The following is a 21,688-nucleotide window of genomic DNA, read 5'->3' as shown; positions in this document are numbered from 1 at the left end:
TGCTTGACAGATACAGATCTAACAGTGGCGTCTTGTCTCCTGTAGATGGTGGTCTACACTAAATCTTCCAGTGAAACAAGCAAGCCTGGCAAGTTTTGAGTAAACGAAACCGTCCTTTTTTTGACCTATCCTTTTCACGGGAAAGAAAAACGAAACCCATCTACCATCACGATGTGCTCTACATTTAAATGTAAGTAACTTAATTTTTGCATTCATTAAAGAGAAAGTTTTACACTAACTTAATTTGAGAAAATTATAGTAGTTGCTTAATGAGAATCAAGTGTTTTGCGTGATTTTAAAGAGATAAATGTGGTCGAAATCGCCCACATGCCCTTCTCCTCCACTATTACCGAAATTAGTCCAGGCTTGGAAAAACAAGCCTCATATAAATATTTTATGTACGTAATTCATATCGTAGGTTTGAATTTGCTTGATTTTGTTACTTCTAATAAAAATGTTCAAGTTGAACTGGATTAAACATTGTGTTAAGCATATAAAGATATCGGTATAATTCCAAATCTTATTTTTTTTAAAAGTTGGTGGTGTAGACTTCCTTTTAAAATGTGACTTATAGGCTACAAGGGCAATGCCCTTTTCTGTTATTTTTTCTTTCTTCTTCCTCTTTAACATATAGCCTAGTTTTCTTTAATATCTTTGCTATGGATGTTATCCTTAACGTTCACCATACACAATACCTGATAAAAAAAATGTTATTAATGTTTTATGATGCTATGACATTTTTTAGAGCATGTGAAAACTTGAAATGTGTTTAATCACTTGGTTAATTGTGTTTAAATCTTTTGCTGATAATTTACTCACCCCATGTCATCAAAGATGTTCTTTCTTCAGAAATTAAGGTTTTGATGCTAACATTCCAGGATTTTCTCTATATAACGGACTTCATTGGGAACCAAACGGTTCAAGGTCCAAATGAGAGTTTTCAGTGCAGCTTCAAAGAGCTTTAAACAACACCAGACGATGAATAAGGGGGGTCTTATCTAGGACCCTTCGTGGCATGACTTGAAAAAAGATTTGTTCACTTTGATGAACGAGTTTGAACAGGAGAGTCGAATGCTCATCACAGAACAGAGCAAGGTGAGCACTTGTGCTTATAAAACTTAAACTTTTTTATTTTCTTTTAAATGACTGATGGTTTCGCTATAAGACCCCTGCCCATCGTCTGGTGTCGTTTAAAGGTGTCATATAGTTTTTTTTTCCTTATAAATTTGTTTTATACACTTTTCTATAGGCCTGTATGCTTGCTTGTGCTGTTAAAAAATGTAATATGAACAAATATTAAATATATATTTAATATTTATTAGTAAATATATATAATATATTGAATATTAATAGTCTGTCTTTATATTAAATATAAAAATACAACAAACACAAATGAAAATGATAATACAATAAATTACAACCGTGTTAAATAAACAGTCAGCTTAAGGTAGTAAAGTATTCAATGATTCAACACTCCAATGTGATAACTCCAGCATCATACACTTTGTATCATAAACAGAGTTGTAAATTAAGCGTGATCTGGGAAATTCTGAAAGAGATGTCAGAAGCTTAGTGATGGTGACGTTGAAGTCCTAGGACCACGGTATTAGGATCTTAACTTTTTATATCTGGCAACTATAAAATTTGTGTTCATCTTTGAAAATTATCTTGATGGAAAAAACGTGTAAGTATCATAAACTTTAGTTTAACATAGAGCTTGTTTTTTTGCAAAATCCAAAAGCTTATGGAAAAATCTTATTGGATTTTTGTCGAGGGAACCAGTGTGACGCTGACTGCCGGTTTGCCTACAACATGACGTCATACCTGCACCATTCTATTAGAAATATCTTGTTATTGCTATTAAGGCTTTATAGTTTAAATATTTCTTAATTACGCACTTTTTGTCATCCTTGATTCAAAAGAAATAATTAATTTATTAGTAATATCCATTTCTGTAATCCCAGGTTGCTGTGGTCATACAGGTTTTTTTTTTACACATTAAACTTGTGGCCATGTAAAAAATATGTCATTCTCTCAAAATAGGATCTCGAGGACACGACTTGACATGACCACAACAATAAGGATGTCGTTGCCTCGAGATCCTATTTTGAGGGACTGACATATTGAAAAAATATATGACATACTGTGTATTTTGAGGGACCTCAACATAAGGATGAGGTTACCTCGATCTTTTGGGCACGATACGTCTAAATAAACTGAACATGTCCCCTCATTTACCAAGTTAGTGGATCATTATTTGAAAAGAGGGCTGGGAACCTATGTAAATAAAACTCTTCCTATGTTGAACTAATGAAAAGTGCAAATAGTGATAGATGGATGCTATTTACTCTAAGTGCAAATAAATGCTGCCTCCTACCTGTCCTTTTCCCTATAAAGCCCTCCTTTACACCATTAAGAGTTGAAAATTCTGACATTAATGACTTACCCTCATTTAAGATATTTTAGATTTAGTCTGAGATCTTTCTGTCCCTCCATTGAAAATGTATGTACAGTAGACTGTCCTTGTCCAGGAAGGAAACAAAGACATCATCAAAGTAGTCCATGAGACATCAGTGGGTTAGTTAGAATGTTTTGAAGCATTGAAACTACATTTTGGTCCAAAAATAACAAATACTACGACTTTATTCTGAATTTTATGTCTTCCGGTTCTGTTGTGGGCCGTGAGATTACACATAGTGATATTGCGCAAAGCTTCTGTGTTGCACGTTACATGTAGACCCTCTATTGGCCGATGCTGGTCATGTATGTGATGCGTGTGACGCACAGCCTAGATGCTTTGCGTAGTTTCACACGTGAAATCTCGAGGCCCACAGAGAAGGAAATGAATAGTTGAATAAAGTTGATATTTTTGTTTGTTTTTTTGCACAAAAACAGTATTCTCATCTCTTGATTAACTTAAGGTTGAGCCACTGTTGTCACTCTGACTATTTTAACGATGTCTTTCATAACTTTTGGGCTGGCCAGTTTCGATCCCTTAAGAAGCCTATGGAGGAGTGATCCGCCATAGTGTTAAACACACAACACAAAGTGCCTTTTCATGCCGGTCAGACTATGATTATGAGTCCCGTGCATGCTCACAAGTGCACACGCTCACACATAGACGCACCTCACACGGCGCCGCTTGTGAAACACAAAGTGATAACAAAGCGCTGCCCATTCTCAGCAATCGGGACGCTCGAGGAGGAAACATCAATTAAGAGCCAGAGGGTTTAAACTTTTCTAAATGAAATGATGGACTCCGACCCAACAGAGTCCATAGATAGGACTCGACAAAGGTGGACTCGGACCCAACGCTACTTTCAGGACCCTGAAAGGTAGTAAAGACATTGTTAAAGTCCATGTAACTAAATAAAAATGGTTCAACCCTAATGTTATGAAGCTACGAGAATACATTTTGTGCGCATTGTCTCGTATTTCATCAAAAATATCTTAATTTGTGTCCTGAAGATGAACAAAGTCTTACGGAATGATATGAGGGTGAATAATTAACGACAGAATTTTCAGTTTTGGGTGAACTAACCCTTTGAGACAACATAGTTCTTTTAATCGAAACTTACATTTACAAATCATTTGTGTATTGACTGGTAATCTCAAAGTTATAAGGTGTTCAAGACACTATCAGTGTGGAGGGGCTAGGAACACGTTATATTGCACTTTTTTTTATTTCAAACACTGTGCCAGCAGACACTGAAGTGCTTGTTGAATGTTTATATCAAGATTACATCTGAAGTGGCCTTTTCTGATCCTATGGCAGAAATCAAAACTTGAAGCCCCATGTAGGGCACTGACCCCATTGACCTGGTGAAAACCCATGCTTGGTTTTACTCATATCTTAGGATTGTATAGCAAGAACAATATTTCTGACCTCACTTTTTCTTTCTCCTAGTTATGGAGGACACTGCAAATTCTCCTTCGAAACCAACAAAGACCTCAAACTCATGGGTCCCACCTCCCTTCATTAATCTTGTAGTTATTGGCATAGTTGGTATCTCTCTTGCAATGGCGTTGCAGGTATGTATTTTAAAATTCACACTCTCTAAAAATGTTTTGGGTTTTCATGCATCTTTTTTATTTATTACAACTTCTAATGAAATTGTTTAATCGACAAACTTGGTATTCAGTAACAAATTCAGTAAATTCATACAAACAAATGTTTATTTCTCAAACAACAAATTAAATTAAAATAAAACAGCTAGCACATATTGTAACACTTATTTAGTTATAGTTAAACAATCAAGAAAGAGATTACTTGGTGCACTGGTATTAGCACAGTGATTAAAGACAATACATTATTTTAAATGAGGAAATGTGGTTAAATATTTGACATTGCATTTATAAATTCCAGATGTTTTGGCAACAAAATCATCAAAATGTCTCAGTTCAGGATTCGGATGATACAGGTAAGTCTCCACAACCCCCCCCCCCCCCCCCCCAAAAAAAAAACAGTGGCCCAAAAAAATTGTGTAAATGTTGCATTATGACTTATTTTTTTAAATTACTTGAAGTATTTTTCATATTCTTTTCTAAAGTGTTTAAGACAGGAGATCCACTTCGGATTCTTCTGGTTGGAAAAACAGGAGTGGGGAAAAGTGCAACAGGCAACACTATACTAGGAAAAAAACTTTTTAAATCAGAGATATCCTCCTCCTCTGTGACTGGGCATTGTGAAAAATATCATGCTTTAATAAATGGAAGAAAAGTATCTGTCATTGACTCTCCGGGTCTGTTTGACACCAGCCTAACTACAGACGAGGTCATTGACAGAATTAAACTCTGTATTCCACTCTCTGCTCCTGGTCCACATGTCTTCTTAGTTGTGATTCAGCTGGGCAGATTCACAGATGAAGAGGCAGAAGCTGTTAGAATCATTCAAGCAGTTTTTGGTGAGGAATCCTCCACTTACACCATGGCACTGTTTACTCATGGGGATCGACTGGAGGACAAGAACATTCACACATTTGTACGGGACAGTCCAAAACTGCTCAGTTTCATCAGAACTTGCAGTGGACGATACCATGTGTTCAACAATAAAGAACAAAATCCTGAACAGGTCATTCAGTTGCTCGACCAGATTGATAAAATGGTCACTGGAAATGGTGGACAGCATTACACCAGTGAGATGCTTGAAAGGGCAGAGAGAGCAGTTGAGGAAAAGAAACGACGTATCCTGAAGGAGACAGAGGAGCAGAGACTGAGGGAGTTGGAAGCTCTGAAGGCTAAATCTAAGGATGACAAGGCCTATGAAAAAGCAAGGGAAAAGCTGAATAAGGATTATGAGCGGAAGGCAAGAGAGGAGGCTGAGAGAAGCACTTCAGTTATAGACATAATCATCAATTATTTGAAGGAAAAAATAGGAAAATTTTGGCCCTTTTAATGTTGTCCCATTTCATTTGATAGTGATTTTTTTTTTTACATTTTCAAACCCAGAGATTTACTGTAATTGTGCAAAATTAATTTTCACCATGTTTAATACACTTTATTTTTGTAAGTGCTGTCATAACTTTCACCGTCCCACTGGTGGGACGTTTGCCTTTACATATTTAAAACAATGATATCTTAGTAAAAACCTTAAGTAGTATTGACAAACTATATATCATTTGAAAGCTTACAATCTCTAGTTTCCATTTTTCGTTTTCAAGATAAATTACAGAGGAGCCGTAATTTATCAATTTGCAACAAGAATATTTTCATACTCCTAAGGCGAGTTGAGACCTTTATATTGAAAAAGCAATGAACATGAAAAATCAGGAAAAAAAATGGTAGAAACCTCAGTTTGTTTTCATGCCAAGAGTTCAAAAGATAGCATCCATTCAATTGTTTTAGGAATAAAGGTCTGAAAATGTTTTAAATATAAAGAAAAAAAAATTCACCATTTGTGATGTGGCAGCCAGCTATAATGCACATGCGTGTTCTTTGGATGTGTTTCTTAGAGGTTGAATTCATAGAAAAATCTGCCAAACTTCCCTTACTACTTATGAATAGGATGTCTACTTTGTAGTGTTATAAATGTATTACATGTTTAATATAGATTCCAGTACAATAGTATATAAACTGAGAAAGTCTAGTAGACTGAATTTAACATTTGAGGTATAAATGAGCAAGAGATTCTGCCAGTCCTGGTCATATTACTGATACTTTTTGTCTTTAATGGCTCTGGGAGACCCTGGCTCAGTTTGAATAGTTATGCTGATTGGATTAGGTGGATTACATGATGCTGATGAGATTAGGGCTGGGGAATTTCCAGTAACCGAGTGTGCTTTATTTACATGCTTTGTTTCAGAGTGTCTCCACCTTTATGTAACTCCTCCCTCTTGTAAGGTATATGAACAGTCTGTATTTTAGTTTAGTCAGACTTGGCTAAGTTTTTTGTACGAAACAGACTACAGCAATGCAACAGCAATAAAGAACCCTGCTTAAAAATACTCTTCCGAGTCTCCTGGTCTCAGCTTCTGAGTTTTCAAACACTTTAGAAGAAAAAGTTTTCATGACGAGATCGTTCCCAGATCGAGACCTTACTGGTACCAGTCTGACACCTTTCAGGGTTTCAGTGCTGTAATACAGTTCTGGGTCACCCTGAGGCGAAAACGACTGGAAGACTCGCAGCGGAACTCATGTTTTCAGCCAGCGCTGGAGAGGGGGCATGCGAAGCAACCCCAACCGAAGCACTACTGAGGCCGAGGCCATAAGGCCAAGCATCCTCTGATAATTGAGAGGGAAAGCACTTCCGACCTTGATGGAAGCGACCTGCTGAGCGCTCGCTGTGATGTCAGCCGTGCTGCCAATGACACGGAGTCTAAGTCTGTCCCTATAAAGGAAATGTTCTGGCTGGGAGACAGCAAGCTCTTGGTCCAGTTGACTTGGAGACCTAAATTTTGCAAAATGGCTGAGCAATAAAGCCCTGTGCGCTATCAGCTCTGTTTCTGAGTGAGCGCGGTGTCCATGCACTTCGTGAAAGTACGGGGTGCTAAAGATAGACCGAACTGCAGGAAGGTGTACTGCTAGCTCTGACCCTCGAAGGTGAAATCGCAAGAAAGGCCTGTAATGGGGTATTATTGCTGGGGCTGTCCGACATGCCACACTTGGGAACTAGTGGTGGGCAGATCGAGGCTTCGTGAAGCAATGAAACAATTGAACCAAATGTGTCATTTTGGGTTGAGGCTTCGAATCAATTCGAAACCTGTCTCAACGGCGACACCTAGTGGTTGCTTGCAGGTGTTGCTCTAAAACAGCAGTTCCCAAACTTTTTTTTTGCTTAAAAAAACAAAAAAAATATAAATTTTTTGTATTAATTTAATTTTCATTTAATACATTTCAGTAGAAATGCATCTCCAAAGGTCTTATACAAATTGCTGAGGTTTGTTCACTTGTAATGCACAAAAGGAAGCAATCATGCTCTAATTTGTGCAGTCTTTAGTAAAGACATCAGTCTAAAAATGTTATGCCATAATGGCAATTAGCAGCACTATACATACTGACTCCATAAATGTAGTTTTAAACGTTTATGTGGAATTTAATCTCAGGTGATCATCATCAAGGCAGTTTCTAAAAAATAACAAAATTAAAGTATTTACCTTAACAAAGTACATTTATATTAATATAGTACATTATACATTTATATACTTTGATAAAAATTACTGTTTAGAGTTCATGATAACAAATAAAATAAAACTTCAAAAACATCTAGCTCAATTGCATCAGCAGTGCTGCTTTGTTTCCTGTATGGATGGCAGTCATCACAATATGACAGATTAAGAGACTTAGAGAAGATGAACTCAAGTCCAGGTTTATTGGTACAGTTGGTGAAAACCGTGGTAACAGAACTGATTTGAAAAATAAAAGTCAGTAGAATTTCAGAGGAATCACACAAGGAAATAACAACAGGTAACAGAGGAATAAGGAAACAACAGAAAATCCTCTGAGTAAAACACAGCTGAGTAAACCATTCAATTATATGAAGAGTCAGACAACAAAGAAAGACGCCAAGGCACGTCTGAATCCAATGTTAGTTTTGCTTCCCGTCTCCAGAGATAATGTTCAACTGGCCGATTTTTAAAGACAGCATAGATGTATCTTTTGCTGCCTTTGATATCCCACAATCCTGTGCTTTCCATTGCTTGACAGCTAAGCTAAAAATTAATAAGGTGTCTGAAAATTTCTGTTGGTGGTCAGTTTCTGTGTAAACGTACTTTTCTGATTAATGTTTTCCACTTTTAAAGTCATTTCTAGTAGTGAGAAATTATATTAATTAAATATTCTCTTAGTTATTACCAAAGTTCACTCTATAAATCATAAACAGTATGCTGCCTCAGAAGTCTGTATAGTCTGTGATTGCTGGTTGATGAGGAGCAGGTGTGAGGGAGTAATTAGTCTGGGGAGAATGAGCAGAGTTCATGGAGTCGGATAGCTGGGTGGAGTGGGATGTGATGTGATGCATGAATAAAAACATGTCTAGCTGGTTTATGGTCCTTCGATATAGGGAGAGAGAAAACGAAACTCTTCTACAAACGAATGCAGTTTAGCAATTGGAACCTGGACCTGGATTATTTGCTTCCAAATTGAGAGGTGAGAGAAAGATTAATATTCATGAAACATATTTAAAGTCCCCGTGAAATCAAAATTGAACCTATTTACTTTGTTAGCGCATATTACTAGTATTGTGGTGAACAATTAATCCGTGCAAGTGAATATATATAAAAAAAATGTTTTACCTTAGTAATCTTTAATCAAAATCTGAAAAGTTACTTCCGGTCTGGAACGGTTTCTTTTTCTGATGACGTAGGTTTCACAGTTTGGGTGGGGAGACGCTTAACCACTCCCCTCAAACCGTTAGTTTGCTATGAGCGAGAGATGGAGAGGAGGAGCGCTAGAGTCAAACCCTGCCCTCTGTTCAATATTCCGTTTCACTTGGAAATACGTCACAGCACTGGAGAAAAATCGTTTGCAACTTCCGGTTCACGGGGACTTTAATGATTTAAAGCCTGTGCAAGCTAACTAACAGGGGCACAAAATACAAGATAAACAAGGAATAGGCATGAACAAAATGGGGTAGGTGTTTGCCTATGTTAAGAAATTGAAATAGACTATAAGTGAAAGCTTTGTAATCCACTTTAAAAGTATTGCTTTTGTTTGCTAAAAAAAATTCATCAAACGCCTCATTTTTACTCCTTTTCACATTTAAAAACAAGAACGAACAGTTGTATTTTTAACTAATGTTAACAAAGAATATGCTAATAACTGTTTTCACTTAACTTTCCCAACAGATATGGACAACAATGATAATTATAATGGACAAATATCAAATATGTCAACGTTAATGTCAAGGGGCTTGACTTTTTTGTACTTCTTTTGCATTGCATGTGTTATCCTTGTTGCAGTAGGAATAACCCAGGTATGTATGGCATTTAAAACAGTCAGAAACCAAGTAATTATGGGTATGCTCCATTTCCTTGATACACATCTTCACCATTTTAAGTGAGATTTCAAATGACGGAGCATTATAATTTCAGTCCAATGAGTACAGAACAAAGAAACAATGTTTCATCAATTCACAGGAAGTGGAGAGGAACATTTTTACTTTAGATCTGGTCTATATACATATATAATTTATAAATATAATTAAATCTAATATTTGACATAAATACATATATATGTTTATGCATTTGATTAATATTATAGATAACACTTTACTTTAGGGTCCAATTCTCACTATTAACTAGTAACTATGCATATTGATGTTGGCTGTTTATTAGTATTTATAAAGCACAGATTAATGCCTTATTCTGTATGACCATATTCTACATCCCTTATCCTAATACATAACTATTATTAATAAGCAGTAATTATGAGTTTACTCATACTGAGGCAAAAGTCGTTGTTAATCGTGAGTGAGAATATTAATAGTGAGAATTTGACCCTAATCTAAAGTGTGACATAAACATTAACAGAAATTCTTCTAAATTAGCATAACAAAGCATTAATCACTCTCACACTTAACATTAATCTTACACAAAAAACATTATATTGCACTTAACTTAAGCATTTACAATCTCTTACGTGCCATCGGCAAAGCATGCTGGGAAATAGTATCCCAGCCATTTCAGTTAAACTTAAGTTCGTCTAAATTAAAATAAATAATTTCATAAAACTCATAAGTTTACTTAAAATATATCAGTTCTGTGAAATTGAAAGAAAAAGAAAGTGCTAAATACTCATAAAAAATTAATTTGACTGAACTAATTCGTTGAATTTATTTATTTTGACCGTTAGGGTTTATGTGAAATGATGATATTATGTTCAACTTTCAGATACCTGACAACAAACAAAATCAACAAATCCCCAATTCAAGTTGTTTAGGTACTGTTTTTTGAAATATCTCAAATACAGGTCTTAAAATATTGATTGATAAAATACATAGTTTTATACCTTTTTGATGAAAAAGATAGTATATGAGGGCTACTGTAAATTGAAAGTAATTCTTAATAATCATCCAGGTGAACCGCTCCGAATTCTTTTGGTTGGAATGACAGGGGCAGGAAGAAGTGCAACAGGCAACACCATCCTGGGAAAACAGGTTTTTAAATCTGAGATATCATCATCCTCTGTGACTAAGCAATGTGAAAAAAATAATGCAACAGTCAATGGAAGAAATATATCAGTTATTGACACCCCGGGTCTTTTTGACACCAGCTTAAATACAGATGAAGCGGTCAACAGAATTAAGCATTGCATTTTACTCTCTGCTCCTGGTCCACATGTCTTCTTAGTTGTGATTCAGCTGGGCAGATTCACAGATGAAGAGGCAGAAGCTGTTAATAGCATTCAAGCAGTTTTTGGTGAGGAATCCTCCACTTACACCATGGCACTGTTCACTCATGGAGATCGACTGGAGGACAAGAACATTCACACATTTGTACGGGACAGTCCAAAACTGCTCAGTTTCATCAAAACTTGCAGTGGAAGATTCCATGTGTTCAACAATAAAGAACAAAATCCTGAACAGGTCATTCAGTTGTTTGAAAAGATTGACAAAATAGTTACTGGGAATGATGGACAGCATTACACCAGTGAGATGATTGAAATAGAGAAAGCGATTGAGGAGGAAAAAATTAATATCCTGAAACAGAATGAGGAGCAGAGAAAAAATAAAACAGAAGCTCTGAGGGCTAAACTGGAAGGTGAAGCTTTTGAAAAAGAAAAAGAAAAACTGGACAATGAATTTGAACAGCAGGCACTATGGAAAGCTGAGAAAAACATTCGTAGGCCTATGCGAAATGAAGGATTCTCTTTTCTTAATTATTTAAGGACTTTTTTTTTCTTTTTTTTCCCAAAAGAAACCTGAATCTTGAAAGATAAATAAATCAAATAAAACATTTCATTAAACAAAAATTCAATAAATGATTATATACTGTATTTAAAAACAAAAGCCAAACTGAATATGTAAAATGCAGAATCTATTAATTAAAAAAAATATGCTCACATACACTCTCCAGTGACTGTGTAGCCTGGTTGACACCAGGCCCTTCTCAGTTGGAACATAGTGGGTCTGGGGAAGGTTCATTCAAACCCCATTTCCAAAGAGGAGTCACCAACGGACTTGCTCAAATGCCTCTGGGCGCAATTGGATAGACCTAAAAACAATCAGAGCTATCATCATTGCCTAAAGTCCGCCTCAATGTTTGTGATGGTGCCTCAATTTGGAAAAAAATTAATGGGCTTTAATGGGCTCTTGACCAGACTGACTTCCGAGCAAATCTTAATGAAGTTTTTCTGGGTTTTCCCAGGCGTCTGTGACTTTATACATACATTACTTGCAGAGGAACTGGAAATAAGTTTCAAGAAAAATGCTTTTACCACTTATCTCTGCAGTATGTGATGTGTAAAACAAAATTATTCCCTAACGTAGACTTTTTTGCATGTCATCTCAAGCATAGCCAATTGCATTATCCAAATTGATATATACATCTCTACCATGTTCCATTCATATTGTCACCATCATGTTAATGTTATGTTATATATGAAGAGTTCAGATTCAAAAGCCTCTAAGTGCCTTTTGAAATTTTCTTCTAGAATGATAATTTTTATTAAGCTTGTATATTTAAGTTCAGTGATTTCACTTAAATGGCAATGATAATTAACTATTAATTGTTATTTAAGGGAAATTACTGAACTTAAATATACAAGTTTGATAATAATCATCATTAAAGAAGAAAATTTCAAATGGCATTTAGAGGCTTTTGCATCTGAACTCTTCATATATATATATATATATATATATATATATATATATTTATATCAATTACATGTATAATTATATATGTAAAAAACTCCTTACATAGAACTGATGTAAAAACAGGTACAAAAGCTGTCACTGGGGCATTACCTTAACAAAAGGTACACTATTGTACCTAAAGGGTGCATATTGGTACTTTAATGGTCCATTTTAGGTGCTTAGATATGTACCATTAAGGTACCTGCACCCTTTAGGTACAAAAGTGTACCTTTTGAAAAGGTACCGCCTCAGTGACAGCTTTTTGCACCTTTTTTAAATTTAAACTTTTAAGATTATTTGCATGCTTTTTGGATTGCTTTTTTATAATATTTTTTTTTATCATGATAAAAAAGCAATCCAAAAAGTAAATAATCTTAAAAGTTTAAATTAGATCTTTTAAAATGAAAAGACTGTTTAAATCTGTTTAAACGTTTCATTAAAATCATATCTTCTATTTATCTTACAAGGCTTCTGTATGATATAAATGATTTGAATAAATTTAACCCAAGGTTTTATTTTTACTAAACATCGTTTGTTCAAAAAATTAAAAAAATGTTATAAATTAAGTGCTTTGGCGTCTTAGATCTTATTTCAAACCGTATTTTTGTCCATGCCATATGAAACATGTTGTCAAAGTTGTCACAATATTTTTTGTTGGAGTTTGTTTTCAAGAAATCTTTTAAAATGTTATCTTTTCTTGATGCGACAGTTTGTCTGTTTTCCACATGAACAGATTTGGGGGAGAGCTGATGATACTATGTAGCAGGAAACATGCCATTTTACCTGCTCCATTTTGGAGGCTTTTTTGTTAAAGACCCTACAAGTAAGTATAAGGAATGCTGTGTAGGAATTGCTCCCATAGCAGTGAAATTGTATTTTGCGTTCAGACAAACAGTGCTCTCTAGCGCCTCGCTTTTGTAAATGCGTGTTGCAACTATGGTAACCGTTATGTGCCAAGAAGCTATGACAACATATCTTCCACTAGCACTTCATCGAGTTTAATACTCGTTCTACCGTTATGCTGCCTATATAATGACTTACACAACCATAGAATGAAAAAGCTTATAATTTAGACCGTAACATTGACTTAACTGTCAAGAAGAAAGTAGGACTTCAGCGTCCCTTTCAAAGTCTTTTTCTTTCATTTGCTCTATGATTGCATTATGAAGTACCGTGCAGTGCAGCTTTTCAAGAGCCTCTTACTGACCTCCTTGTGTCCATTTCAGATGGTTTCAGTCAGCTGGCTCTAAATGATCAAAGGTTGGCTAGTTGAGGTAGGCTAGTGCTTTTTGTCCCTCTTCGCTATTATAGTTTTTCAAGATGGCGGAACAACATGGAGGCCTTACCCGTACCATGTAAATAAAGATAAGAAATTCTTTGCTTACGTGGAAAAGTCAGAACATTGGCAGAGCTAATCTTACACAGATGAGATCATGAATAAAGACATTTTTAATATATTAAAATACTTTTTAAAAACTACTGTACCTTTAATTTCACATGTGTAAATTACAAAACAGCATTTTTCATCCGAGTGAATCTACACATGAGATATCTTCAGAAGTCATAACTTCAGGGGTCGATGGTGATCCTGAGAATATTTAATTCCTCTTAAAACAAAAGATTAAGTTTAATGACACTTGTTTGCAATGTTCCCCCCGAAATCAAATACTCTATTTCGCGCCATTCCGCGTGTCCGTACACGCTGTCAAATGTCCGACCAAAACAAAGCAAAATGTACATCTACATCTGGGGAGCTATGTTTTTCTTTCCTAGGATGGTAAGGGAACAGTCATAAATGCCATTAACCCCAGTGACGGTTAGGTTTAGGGACAGGGTTGAGGTAAGTCATATGTTTATACAGTAATAACGCTAAGTCAACGGCGTTCATAAACACGCTGAAAAGCGATTATGCGTGTTGATAGCACGCCAAAAATGGAAATACGAATTGGCGTGTCATACACACGCTACTTCATTTGGCCAATCTTCACTGATTTTGCATTCCATCAGTAAGAGCAGAATGTGAATGTTGAATTAACAGAGCAATAGCAGATCTGTAAAAAATCGCAATCCACACAACATATTCGAAGACATAACAGATTTCAAAAGAGGATAAATTGTTGGTGCTCATCTCACTGGCTCATCTGTGATCAGGACACTATGGGTACTGTTGGCATACCATGACGAACAACATTCAACAGGAGTAACTGTCGATGCAAAATGAAGATGTCTGAAAGGGATGTCCAACCTATTTTATACAAAAAAATATTAAACCACAGCTGCCCACCTCAATGCACACCTAAACTGTCCTCCACCAAAATTATTCATTAGGAGCTGCTATAGCCAAACCTTTAATCACTTGTACCAATGCCAAATGTCGGTTTTAATGGTGTCAGTGCAATTGGCTGTGGACATTGTGAAAAATGTATTGTTCACTGATGAGTACACCTTCACTGTCATCTGCAGGAGTCATGGTGTTGAGAAGCTCCAAAGAGCTCCATACTGTTGCTGGCCAGAGGAAAGCACTGAGGTGGATCATTGAAGGTTTGGGCTGAAATATCATTGCATTCATTGCTTGATGGGTGCGTCACTGCCTACAGAATTGGAGGACCATGCACCTAATGGTTCAGTGTATCAGCATGATAATGGACCAATAGAAACATCAAGACTTGTGACAGAATAGTTTGATGAACATGAAAATGAAGTTGATTTGCTTTATGTCCAGCAACAGACCAGAGCAGATGCTACTGCACAGTCAGATCAGTTTCAGCTGCTTATACAAGCAAGAGATCTCAGATAATAAAAAATCAGTGGATTAAAATCAGTTTTAAAAAGCATATAGATTTGAGTTTGTTTTATCTAAAAAAAAAATAAAAATAAAAAACTAAACTTGAACAACAATAAAATACAGATACAATAGACTTATTAAAAAGAAAGGCAAAGTTGCAATCCATGTTAGCTACTCTGGCCAATTTTAACTAAACTGAGATGCATTAGGCTTTTGAAATTCATGATATACATACAAATGCTAAGTACAAAATAATCATCCATCATTTGAAACGCATGGGGTGTGGGAGTGGTTTATCGCGCGAAAGCATGGCAATCTACTTCCTTACTGTAAAAAACGTTGTTAAGAGAGATAGGTACCGGAACAGGCAACACGAAATCGGGTCTAAATGCATTTATAAATATCAGGACACACGTTTTATTCTCTGCTCCGTGAATTATGCATGCAACTACTAGCCATCTAACATTTGTTGGAAAGTCAGTTAAAATTTTTCTCGTGCGCTTTAAGTCCCTAGATGACGATCGCCTAGAAGTCTAACGAACTTCTAGAAGACTTCCAGAGTGCAAGTAAGTCTAACGTTTAAGCTTATAGATTATTTAATCGTCTTGTAAAACATTTCAGTTACTTATTCTCCAGTTGTGCCCAGAATTTACAGTGCTGTGGTTGAGTATTAGAATGTGTTAAAATTTAACAGAATCATTTATAGCTAGTTAACTGGAGAGGTTTTAATTGTATTAATGTAACCCTGGCAATATAGTGGTGGGGACATGTCCGATCATGCTCAGAACAAGGAAGATGATTGAGGTGCAACAAAAAGTTTAACTTTGCATGATGCAATACATTATTCAGTTTCAAAGCATTTTAAATTGTCATTGTCGTAAGTTCTGCTTTCACAAAGAAAACACCTGTAATGGAGGCATGTCCATTTTTTTTCCAAGTCCTCAATGTGTTTCTTAAACGATCTGAACTAGAAAAAAAGAAAAAAAAAGAAAAAAAAAGTCTACAATGGCTTTTCCCTGAATCCTGCTGTGGACTTTAGAATAAATATAGATTCTAGAACTGTCATTTAACAGTTGTACATTTCTGTGAAGTTAGATTAATTTGATTGCAAATGTCATTTCTTCTGGGATAGCTCATATCTGCATTATTGTTTGTTTTTTCAGCTGACTTGGGTGGAAAAGAATCATTGAATAACAGCGATGGAGCAAAGAGAACCATCAGATTCAGAAAAGGTATCTGTATTTTTTTTGTTTGTTTGTTTTGTGTGGTGTGGTCATCCCTAAAAAATGCATTGTCGCATAAGCTTTGTCGTAATGCAATAATAATAATCAACCAATTGTTGAAATCCAATGGTTTACTGCTCACTATTTTCATAAATACTATGATATTAATAAGTTAGGAAATATCAGAAAACGATGTTAAAGTGGAGCAGCTCATCTGCTATGACTGCATTTATATGGCAAATCCAAATCCCATTGGTTTGGACATTAAAAAAGATTGGTATAGTGAAATTGTCCCTCCCCCCACCAGGTTCTCCATCCACACACAAGCAGCAATCTCACTCACCTAAGTTCTAATCATGCACACCTGTCAGTCATCGCCAGCCGTCAGGACACTTTAAAAAACACCACTTGCGTTTATGTCCTACTTACTGTTTAGTGCTTTTGTTTATTTTTTATTTATTTGTTTGTTCTGCACGGAAATCACAAAGATACAGTACACGGAGGGGAACGAAACCCACCTGGGTTTATACAGAGCTCCACTCCACTTACATGAATAAACAACAAAAGAAAACTAACAAACAAACAAACAAAAAAGAAGAAAAAGACAAAATAAAGACATGCAAACAGATAAGTTGAATGATAAAAAAGGAAAAAAAAAACATTTTATCAGAAACCTGATTATCCTTTAAAATGAAAACCTCCTTTTTACCTCCTTCTCACGTTCTCTCCCGCCCTGTTCTCCCTCGTTATCTCCATCAGATTAAACTCCATCATCCTGTTCTCTTAGAACAAAGGTTCTGAAAATAGAAAAGACTGTTCAATGTTTCTAATTGTCAAGATTGTGGTGTTATCTACGTTCTACTTATATTACCTGTGTTTTGTGAATCAAAATAAATACCAGCTTTTGGGTTCACTCTCTGTCCTGAAATGACCTTGGAATTAATAATTTGATACAATGCACTTATTTTGTACATCCATGTTTTTACATTGTACTTTTATTTGAAAAATATCTGCAAAAAATTACATCTGTAATTCATTTCTGTAATTACATCCATAATTATACTGTTAACCCTCCCCTTACTCCACCCTTAAACCTAACCATACCCCCAAACCTGTCCCTAACCTTACCCGTGTCCCACTTCAATAGCAGCAAAAGTGTTTTGTAATGCAACATGAACACATTAAATACATTATAAATATATAAATAATATGATTGGTAAAAATTCTCAACTTCAATTAACATAATTGTTATTATCTTTTCAGCATGCAGAATGTTCCCCACAAAACAGAACCTCAGAAACATGGAAAAAGCTGAATATAATGGATGACTGGACGAGAGAGGATGTCCGTCAATGGCTCATGAAGTTGAAAGTCCCTCAGAAGTATGCTGATATGCTTTACAATGAAGATGTTTCAGGAGCCTCTATCATTTTCTTTGATAAACAAGACTTCCTAGATCTTGGTTTAAAGCATGGACCTGCAGTTCAAATCGTTAAAACTGTGGCCCTGTTCAACAAATCCCCAGAAATGTTTGAGCACAGCGCCATACTCACTGTCACTGATGGATCAGTAAGAACATCTGCAAAACAGCATTTTCAGCAAGAAAAAGCACCAGCTGAAAGTCCTACCATTGCATCTGCTGAAATGGAGACAACAGCACACTTCAGCATTGAAGAAAACATGGGTGGTGAATCAAGTGTACAGAGATGGTCAGAAGACACACCCAAATATTCAAGCAATGGAAGGGAGTCCATCTATGATGCATCATCTTTTCAATCAAAGAAGGATCTACTATTGGAGGAACGGGATGATGGCATGTACACAAAAGTTGATGCGGCAAATGGTGCACAATCCCTGGCTTTACCTTTGACACATTCCACAAAACAAACAAATACTGTTGGGAATGAGACCAAAGAACACCTGAGTAACTTTATAAAGCACTCTGTGGACAAGTCAAAAAGATCTGTATTTTTTTGGTGTAAGCCTCGACCCTTTGATGAAAGCAGCACAACATTTGAATACGTACAACATTATATACTTCCACCTGAGACTGGTCCAAGCAATCTTATTGACCCTGTGTATGAGTACAAGCTCATGGTAAACACAGAGAATGCTTTAGAAAAGAATGTATTCAAAAAATTCAGAGATGATACATTTTGGTTTTCTGCAGCATGTCTGAATTCTCGAACAAATGGAACTATCCATTTTGGTGTTGGAGATGAGCCTCTGTACAAACATGGACAAATTATTGGACTAGAAGTGCCATATCAGGACAAATTTATCAATGAATTTTATAATGGTCTGAAGGAGCACTTCAAAGAAAATAGGAATATTGCAATGGCATGCATTAGGCCCCCCAAGTTCATTAAGGTAAAATGTCCAGATAACAAGGACAAGTGGGTTATTGAGATTGATGTTGTCCCAACGTATAAATTAACCATGCATAAACTTTTTTACACTACAGTAGACAAGAAGAAATTAGACAAGAAGAAAAAATCAAAATGCCTTTTTATTCGTTCTGGTGCAAGCACCATTAATTATTTACAAGAAAATAATCCTAAAATTTTGAAGCAAAACAGTACGACATTGATGCGTGATTTGGAATTATGGGTTTCATTTAGGCAGTGGGCTGAATTGCATCGGCCTGTCCCAAATGGCACACTTCATTTGCACTGACAGTGTTTGTGCACAAGACTGTAGGGGATACTACCGTAAAACTTCAAATAAATAGCATAGTCCCAAATAGACGCCTGTCTCCTTACACGCCTGGTGTGGCTGCAGGTTTGGGTCTAATAAAACCCGTCAGTTCCTCCGCTATTTTTGGCGGAAGCCAAAGCAAATTTTTGTCCCGTCAAAGCCTATTTTGATTGGTCAGTGATGTAGAATGGAGACTGCTACGCTTCTCTCTACCTCGCGCATATTAATCAAAATCAATTGACACGATAGTAAAAGGTCGGAAGACCGCAGTTTCATGTGGAGCATTTGGAGATTTTTAGAGATTAGAGACTCTATGAACAACATCTCAACACTAAATGATAAAGTCCAGTCTCATATAGACGCCTGTCTCAAATACAAGACGGTCCAGTTCGACGATTTGGGAACATAAAAGCCCGGGATATTATTTGAAATTTTATGGTATTTGTCATTTTAGGTTTCAAAGAACACTATTGCCTATTGCCAAGCCCGCACTGAAGCGACCTCTGCAGCAGACTTCTAACCCGACAGCCAAAGCGGCATTACGTCACGAAAGTGCAGATTTGTAAGAAGGCCGCAAACATTCGGGTGCCATTGGGGACAGTGGCTTATATCTTAAGGCCATATGTCCACCAAAGTGTTTGAAATCAGAGCATGTTTTAAAAAGTCAGTGTAACAAGGAGCTTTATTTTTGCACCAATAATTTAAACAAAAAAAAAAATGTTGTTACTCTCCTTAAACCCCCAATTAAAGGGGCACTATGCAGGAATCCCGTTTTGTCAAACAGCCACCTCTAGAGTTGCTGTGGAGTACTTAATTTAACGTTGCTGTCTGTTGTGTGAAATGATGCAATTTATTCTATAATAACCATATGTAAACTGCTTGTAAAGACTTTATAGAACAGTCTTTTATGTAAACAGCTTTTATATGAAACCATGTGTAAACTGCTTGTAAAGACTTTATAGAACAGTCTTTTATGTAAAACAGCTCTTATATAAAACCATATGTAAAGACTTTATAGATAGTCTGCTATTATACAGTTTTTATGCATATAAAATATAGTTTATAATAAATACACAGAAACATATTGTAACAAATGTTTATTGGTTTTATAAAGAAAGACACAGAAATGTATTGTAACAAAGTGCTTTATTAATGGAATGTAACCAGTATTATGCTATGCATAGTAGTAAAAGAAAAAAATTATTACCTTAATGTTGTGTTCCAGAATAAAAGGCGAAGGATGCTGAGAAACCGTGCGAGGAGAAGGAAGATCAAGATAAAGAAGGCCTTTTATAGGAGATTGTTCAAGGGACTGAAAGAGTTAAATATGGATCGAGGTCAAGGATTGGACAGATTGTGCATATGATTTGATTATGTAAGAAAGAGGTGTGACATGTAAAATGTATTTTAAAAAGTATATTGAAATGTATGGGGCCAGACTCTGGAAGCTGGACCAGTCTGTAAACTGCATTTATTGAACTATAACTTGTTAACCTGATTGAAAGAACAATATTGGAAAACTTTATACAATAAAAACACAAATAATCGTTAAAAAGTCTGCCTGCCAAGACTCTCAGTGTCACAGTCTGCGTCTGCACTGTTCTGTCTGCGTCTCCAGCACTACACTTCCCAAGATCCTCTTGTCACCCACACCTGAACTCACTCGCTCATCAGCCTCCTGTTCATCGTCTCGTTCATCAGTATCACCTGTTTTCACCCCATTATGTTTGATTCCTCCTTGTATTTAGTTCCCTCTGTTTTAGTCAGTCTTTGTCGGTCGATGTTGCATGTTACCCTTTGTTGCTCCTACCTGTATTCTTGTGATATATATATATATATATATATATATATATATATATATATATATATATATATATATATATATATAAATATATAAATATATAAATATAAATAAATATAAATATAAATATATATATAAATATAGAGAGAGAGAGAGAGAGAGAGAGAGAGAGAGAGAGAGAGAGAGAGAGAGAGAGAGAGAGAGAGAGAGAGAGAGAGAGTAAAAGTTCTCTTCGTTGTCATCTGGACTCTGTCTGCTCTTCTGCCTGCACCACACCGTGACACTCAGCTTGCGATAAAGAACTTAGCCACGGAGGGGGTCTTTCTACTAGAGTGTAAGTATGAATTTGTATATTATCTATTGTAGAATTCGACCATCTTTACCTTACCTGAGAGAATAAACTAAATAAGGTAGAAGGTGAATGATTTATAACTAGGGTACTAGGATAGATCTAACACCATAAAACATGTCGTAAATACCACTCACTCAGAGCTTGACATGGCGTATTACATGGATTTATTATTACATGTATTATTTTATATCATTATTATTATATATATTATTTTATTATCATTTATATTACATGTATTACATTATAGTGTACAGATGTGCCCCATGCTCCATCTATTTTGAGATCTATGTACTTAACACTGGATGCAGCGTAATCTACAGTCAGAATAAATCCAAATGTAAGTTTATTAACAGTCAGCTAAATGTATCATGCCAATTACATAATCAGTTTAAAGATAATAAATAACATCAAATGCTCTGGAATAAAGAGAAAAGATACTGTGTAAATTTCGATACCGTCTTTTTTCACTCTGAATGTTTTTATTTATGTTCTTTCCTTTTTAATCAATATAAGTTAAGAGTTGTAGGATAATAATTATCCT

General features: G+C 35.8%; 3 protein-coding genes and 1 long non-coding RNA gene across 7 annotated transcripts in view; 3 read left to right on the top strand and 1 right to left on the bottom strand.

The window, feature by feature from the left end:
- LOC148978505 (uncharacterized) overlaps window positions 1-21,688 on the bottom strand; it is a 104,743-nt gene that overhangs the window by 25,272 nt on the left and 57,783 nt on the right. The gene's annotated exons all lie outside the window — the stretch shown is intronic.
- Window positions 80-6,443, top strand: LOC120492618 (GTPase IMAP family member 7). 2 transcript variants are annotated; one of them, XM_089132116.1, is made up of 4 exons: window positions 80-190; window positions 3,908-4,032; window positions 4,367-4,421; window positions 4,551-6,443. In XM_089132116.1, the coding sequence occupies exons 1-4, from the start codon at window positions 172-174 to the stop codon at window positions 5,393-5,395; spliced, it is 1,044 nt and encodes a 347-aa protein (XP_088988242.1). In that variant the 5' UTR covers window positions 80-171; the 3' UTR covers window positions 5,396-6,443. The 2 variants fall into 2 exon arrangements, with proteins under 2 accessions (XP_088988242.1, XP_088988243.1); XM_089132117.1 differs by lacking the exon at window positions 80-190 and adding an exon at window positions 879-1,095.
- LOC120459416 (GTPase IMAP family member 7) lies at window positions 8,423-12,081 on the top strand. 3 transcript variants are annotated; one of them, XM_089132115.1, is made up of 5 exons: window positions 8,423-8,583; window positions 8,801-9,066; window positions 9,282-9,409; window positions 10,326-10,374; window positions 10,512-12,081. In XM_089132115.1, the coding sequence occupies exons 3-5, from the start codon at window positions 9,284-9,286 to the stop codon at window positions 11,357-11,359; spliced, it is 1,023 nt and encodes a 340-aa protein (XP_088988241.1). In that variant the 5' UTR covers window positions 8,423-8,583; window positions 8,801-9,066; window positions 9,282-9,283; the 3' UTR covers window positions 11,360-12,081. The 3 variants fall into 3 exon arrangements, with proteins under 3 accessions (XP_088988241.1, XP_088988240.1, XP_039503033.2); XM_089132114.1 differs by lacking the exon at window positions 8,801-9,066; XM_039647099.2 differs by lacking the exon at window positions 8,801-9,066 and having other exon boundaries at window positions 8,568-8,583; window positions 9,396-9,409.
- On the top strand, window positions 15,201-20,525 carry LOC120492627 (sterile alpha motif domain-containing protein 9-like). Its single transcript, XM_039690783.2, has 3 exons — window positions 15,201-15,640; window positions 16,238-16,306; window positions 17,561-20,525. The coding sequence occupies exons 2-3, from the start codon at window positions 16,274-16,276 to the stop codon at window positions 18,971-18,973; spliced, it is 1,446 nt and encodes a 481-aa protein (XP_039546717.2). The 5' UTR covers window positions 15,201-15,640; window positions 16,238-16,273; the 3' UTR covers window positions 18,974-20,525.

The sequence above is a fragment of the Pimephales promelas genome, chromosome 6 (assembly GCF_988280905.1).
Source record: "Pimephales promelas chromosome 6, fPimPro1.hap1.1, whole genome shotgun sequence".
Classification (NCBI taxonomy): Eukaryota; Metazoa; Chordata; class Actinopteri; order Cypriniformes; family Leuciscidae; genus Pimephales; species Pimephales promelas.
Note: the sequence above shows the minus strand (reverse complement) of the source record. Positions and strands in the feature narration are given on the sequence as shown.

Bases quoted from the DNA above. Each gene is read 5' to 3' on its own strand.
- LOC120492618 (XM_089132116.1), top strand. The intron at 4,033-4,366 runs GTATGTATTTTA...TATAAATTCCAG, and splicing joins CTCTTGCAATGGCGTTGCAG to ATGTTTTGGCAACAAAATCA. The intron at 4,422-4,550 runs GTAAGTCTCCAC...TCTTTTCTAAAG, and splicing joins TCAGGATTCGGATGATACAG to TGTTTAAGACAGGAGATCCA.
- LOC120459416 (XM_089132114.1), top strand. From the start codon at position 9,284: ATGGACAACAATGATAATTATAATGGACAAATATCAAATATGTCAACG. The intron at 9,410-10,325 runs GTATGTATGGCA...TTCAACTTTCAG, and splicing joins TTGCAGTAGGAATAACCCAG to ATACCTGACAACAAACAAAA. The intron at 10,375-10,511 runs GTACTGTTTTTT...ATAATCATCCAG, and splicing joins CCCCAATTCAAGTTGTTTAG to GTGAACCGCTCCGAATTCTT.
- LOC120492627 (XM_039690783.2), top strand. From the start codon at position 16,274: ATGGAGCAAAGAGAACCATCAGATTCAGAAAAG. The intron at 16,307-17,560 runs GTATCTGTATTT...TTATCTTTTCAG, and splicing joins AACCATCAGATTCAGAAAAG to CATGCAGAATGTTCCCCACA.